General features: G+C 38.8%; 2 protein-coding genes across 2 annotated transcripts in view; one reads left to right on the top strand and one right to left on the bottom strand.

Annotated features, from left to right (window-relative positions):
* The window catches only part of LOC104967117 (neuroligin-2), a 229,451-nt gene that overhangs the window by 45,346 nt on the left and 180,345 nt on the right, over positions 1 to 3,760 (bottom strand). The window lies entirely within an intron of this gene.
* On the top strand, positions 751 to 3,048 carry LOC104967115 (WW domain-binding protein 1-like). The gene is made up of 2 exons (XM_010796527.1): positions 751 to 1,724; positions 2,731 to 3,048. Exons 1-2 carry the CDS (start codon positions 1,580 to 1,582, stop codon positions 3,027 to 3,029), a joined length of 444 nt encoding a protein of 147 aa, XP_010794829.1. The 5' UTR covers positions 751 to 1,579; the 3' UTR covers positions 3,030 to 3,048.

Raw genomic sequence — 3,760 nt, 5'->3', positions numbered from 1 at the left:
TGTGAATTTATATATTGTGATTTGGAGTTTATATGTAAATATTATCTTTATTGCAGGTGTTATAGGATAATATGGGGAAACGTAGAAATCAGAATATACATTATTTAGCAAAAACTAAAACACGCTATGTTTACTGACCCTCACACTGTCCTTTAATAGTGTTTCCCCAGTGTGTGTGCTGGACCTCTTTACAGACCACCTACGTTTCCTGCAGTGTGTGTGTTTGTTAAGTGTGTGTGTGTGTGTGTGTGTGTGTGTGTGTGTGTGTGTGTGTGTGTGTGTGTGTGTGTGTGTGTGTGTGTGTGTGTGTGTGTGTGTGTGTGTGTGTGTGTGTGTGTGTGTGTGTGTGTGTGTGTGAGTAAAGCCTTGGAATTAAGGACATCTCTGCAAAGTGAGGGTCGTTCCTCTTGTTGGTTTAATGTTCAGGGTTTCCCTTACTAGTCAATACTGGCTTTAAAAATAACATGTTTTTTAAACGGGTAATTATTTGTATTTAAAGAACTGCACTGATTTAATGGTGAATTTGGCAAAAAGCCAACATAACAAAGGTATTTGAGTTATTTATTTGTTGAGTAATTCTCTCTATGTGGATGCAGATGATGCCAATCTTTGAATATTTCTTTACGTTTCAAAAAATATTTCAAACCTTTTTCCTGACAAACAGCTGTGTGCAATTCAAATTCAAATTAATAAATATAAATTAAAGAATTCCAGAAAAAGGATCTCTGTTTCTGACAGGATCTTCAGGGGGGCACAAGGACAGGGAAGTGTTGTTTTTTTATCTCGGACTTGAATTTGTTTTTGACCCTCTTTAAGGTCAGGGTCCTTGGATTGCACCCTGTCGTTAACAGTTCTTAGAAGTACACAAAAACAAGCGTGTGCGTGTGTGTTGTGGACAGAGAGGCAGCTTTGTGTCGGGTTGTGGTTTGAGTTCTGCAGGGGGTGAATATCAAACAGGCCTGTAGTAGTGTGTGTGTGACGTGCTGTCTTGTTGTCTGTCAATAAACTATTGTCTTTTCTCTCTCTCTCCGGTGCAGGACCTCGTTAACCGTCATCCCGTCTCGCTCAGAAACTACAGCTGCAGTTCTTGTAGTATTTAGTTGCAGTAGTCAGCACTTCTACCTGTGAAACATCAGAGGGGTTTTAGTCAGAGAGGTGACCTCTAAAGTGGATTACAGCAGCTTTAAAGTCTTTAAATTGAAGCATTTTGATGCTAATGAGCCTGGAAAGACTAGCTTAGCTTGTTAGCTTGCAGGGGGTTCTACATCCCTTAATGTTTGTTGTCTGAAATCTGACAAAACTGGCAGGGTAGCAGCTCCTTCACTGGGAAAATCTCTAAAAGAAGGCTCTTAAAAATGTAGATTATCTTAATTATTAAGCTACTTGCAGTTATCAGATAACAGCTAGTGCAGCAGTTCCAAACCAAACACTCTTCAGAAAACAAATTCAGATTTTGAAAGGAAAATGTAGTTGGGACTTGGACCACAGTGAAGTGTTTGGCAAGCTAACGGCTTGTTAGCGGCTAGTGGTGAGCGTGCAGCGGTGGCGCGGGGCTAGCTCCGGGCAGAGCGGGGGTGCGATGGAGTACCACTCTAGTGGCAGCCTGCCCCTGCTGGGGAGACCGCGGTACTGCCCCGGAGCTAACGCTAACGGAGGCTACCTGTGTGAGACGGGACACTGCTGCGGGGAGACCGGATGCTGCACCTACTACTACGAACTCTGGTGTAAGTGGGTTTTACTGTGTTTCAAGTAAAGTAAAGAAACTACTTTAAAGTAAAAAGCTAATGTTGGGCTATAAAGGAACTACAGCACGGTCACATGACTTCACGTCACCACCGCTAAGCTAAAGGTGGCTAATGTTGGGCTATAAAGGAACTACAGCACGGTCACATGACTTCACGTCACCACCGCTAAGCTAAAGGTGGCTAATGTTGGGCTATAAAGGAACTACAGCACGGTCACATGACTTCACGTCACCACCGCTAAGCTAAAGGTGGCTAATGTTGGGCTATAAAGGAACAACAGCACGGTCACATGACTTCACGTCACCACCGCTAAGCTAAAGGTGGCTAATGTTTCATTTGCAGTGATGGAAAGTAAATGTATTCAAGTACTGTACTTAAGTAAACATTTGAGGTACTTTACCTTATTTGGTATTGATTGAACCATCCAGCATTATATTTAAGTAACTGAAACCATGAGTGGGTTAACAGATAATAATATAAACATTTTTGCTAATAATAACTGTTTGTTCAAAAATATTTAACAGTTCCAGCTTCTTAAATGTTTTGAAAGTTTTGCTGCTTTTGCTTTTAAATATAAAACAATATTTAACAAAATGTTGAGTTTTTCCTGAGTAAGTTTTATTTGTTAACATTATATTTATTGGGTTTTTTAACATAGAAAGAACATACAGTCACACATACATACATTAACACATTGGAAACACTCCCCTCCCTCAACATCTAACATTCAGGGAAACCTCACCGATTGAAATGAAACACAATAAATACACATCAGATAAAGTAAAGGATGTGAAACAATAATACAAAAAATAAATATGAAAGAATAACTCGTTTCTATATTTAGAGATAGTTATTACTATTATTATGATATTATTATTATTCCTTATTCTTGTATCAGTGTTTGATAGCGATATTCATAAATGTTCACTTACTTTCACAGTACTTGTATTCCTTATACTCAGTACGTTAGTATGTTTGTGTTCAGGGTTCTGGCTGCTGTGGACGGTCCTCATCCTGTTCAGCTGCTGCTGTGCGTATCGACACCGAAGAGCCAAACAGAGAGTCCAGCAGCAGCAGAGACAGCGAGAGATCAGCCTGCTGGCGTATCATGGAGCCAACTCATACCCATCCTCCATGCTGGACCTCAGTAAGACCCCGTCAGCCTGTGATGACTTTCGTGGCCTAAAAACACAGAGAAGTTATCGCAGATTTAAATTTAAAAAATCAACAGAGCAACACAATAAAACAGATAAACTGCAAGTAAATACAATTGAATATAAATAGTGCAGTAATTGGGATATAATATATTAGATAAATAATTTGTAAGTTGCAAACAGATGGATGTTCTTTTGAAAAGTTCAGGTGTTTAACCGTCTTATGGCCAAATAGATAAGATCAAAAGTACTTCGATCGATCCCTATTTGGGAAATGTTTGCGTTGCAGCAGCATAAAAAGACAAGGCATTGTGCATGAGAGAAATTAAAAGACTAGAAACAAACAATTCAAAATGTAAACATCTCAAATAGAAATAAAATAGCATTAAAAAAGTAAAAAATATACATGTGGAAATACTAATTTACAATGACAAAATATAAGGCAGGATATTATAAATACATTAATTGTGCAAGGAATGGATTATTAAATATTAGATTGAATATAAATGTAAAAGTCCAGTTGGAGCAGAGAGTTCTCTTCCAGCCAGAGGAGATTTGTTATACAGAGTTATTGCAGTCGGCAGGAATGTTTTCCTGTATCGGTCCTTGCTGATAGATACATTTCAAACTTTAACTTGTACCCATCTTGATACTTATACGGTCTGTTACGTGTGATTGCACCATCGGGAATGCTTGGAATTTCGCTGTACTCTGTGCAATAACAATAAAGGAGTCTAATCTTATCTTGGTTCCAGAGATGGTAGAAGTCCACACATCCTTTACTCAAGTAGAAGTACAGATACTCGTGTTTAAAAATACTCTGGTGAAAGTAGAAGTACTGACTAAACTTCTTTACTCAAG

This window comes from Notothenia coriiceps, unplaced genomic scaffold (assembly GCF_000735185.1).
Source record: "Notothenia coriiceps isolate Sejong01 unplaced genomic scaffold, NC01 NC01_scaffold00037250, whole genome shotgun sequence".
Classification (NCBI taxonomy): domain Eukaryota; kingdom Metazoa; phylum Chordata; class Actinopteri; order Perciformes; family Nototheniidae; genus Notothenia; species Notothenia coriiceps.
This window is presented reverse-complemented; position numbering and strand designations above follow the sequence as displayed.

Coding starts and splice junctions, on each gene's coding strand:
- LOC104967115 (XM_010796527.1), top strand. CDS start 1,580: ATGGAGTACCACTCTAGTGGCAGCCTGCCCCTGCTGGGGAGACCGCGG. Junction 1,725..2,730: donor CTACTACTACGAACTCTGGT/GTAAGTGGGTTT, acceptor GTTTGTGTTCAG/GGTTCTGGCTGCTGTGGACG.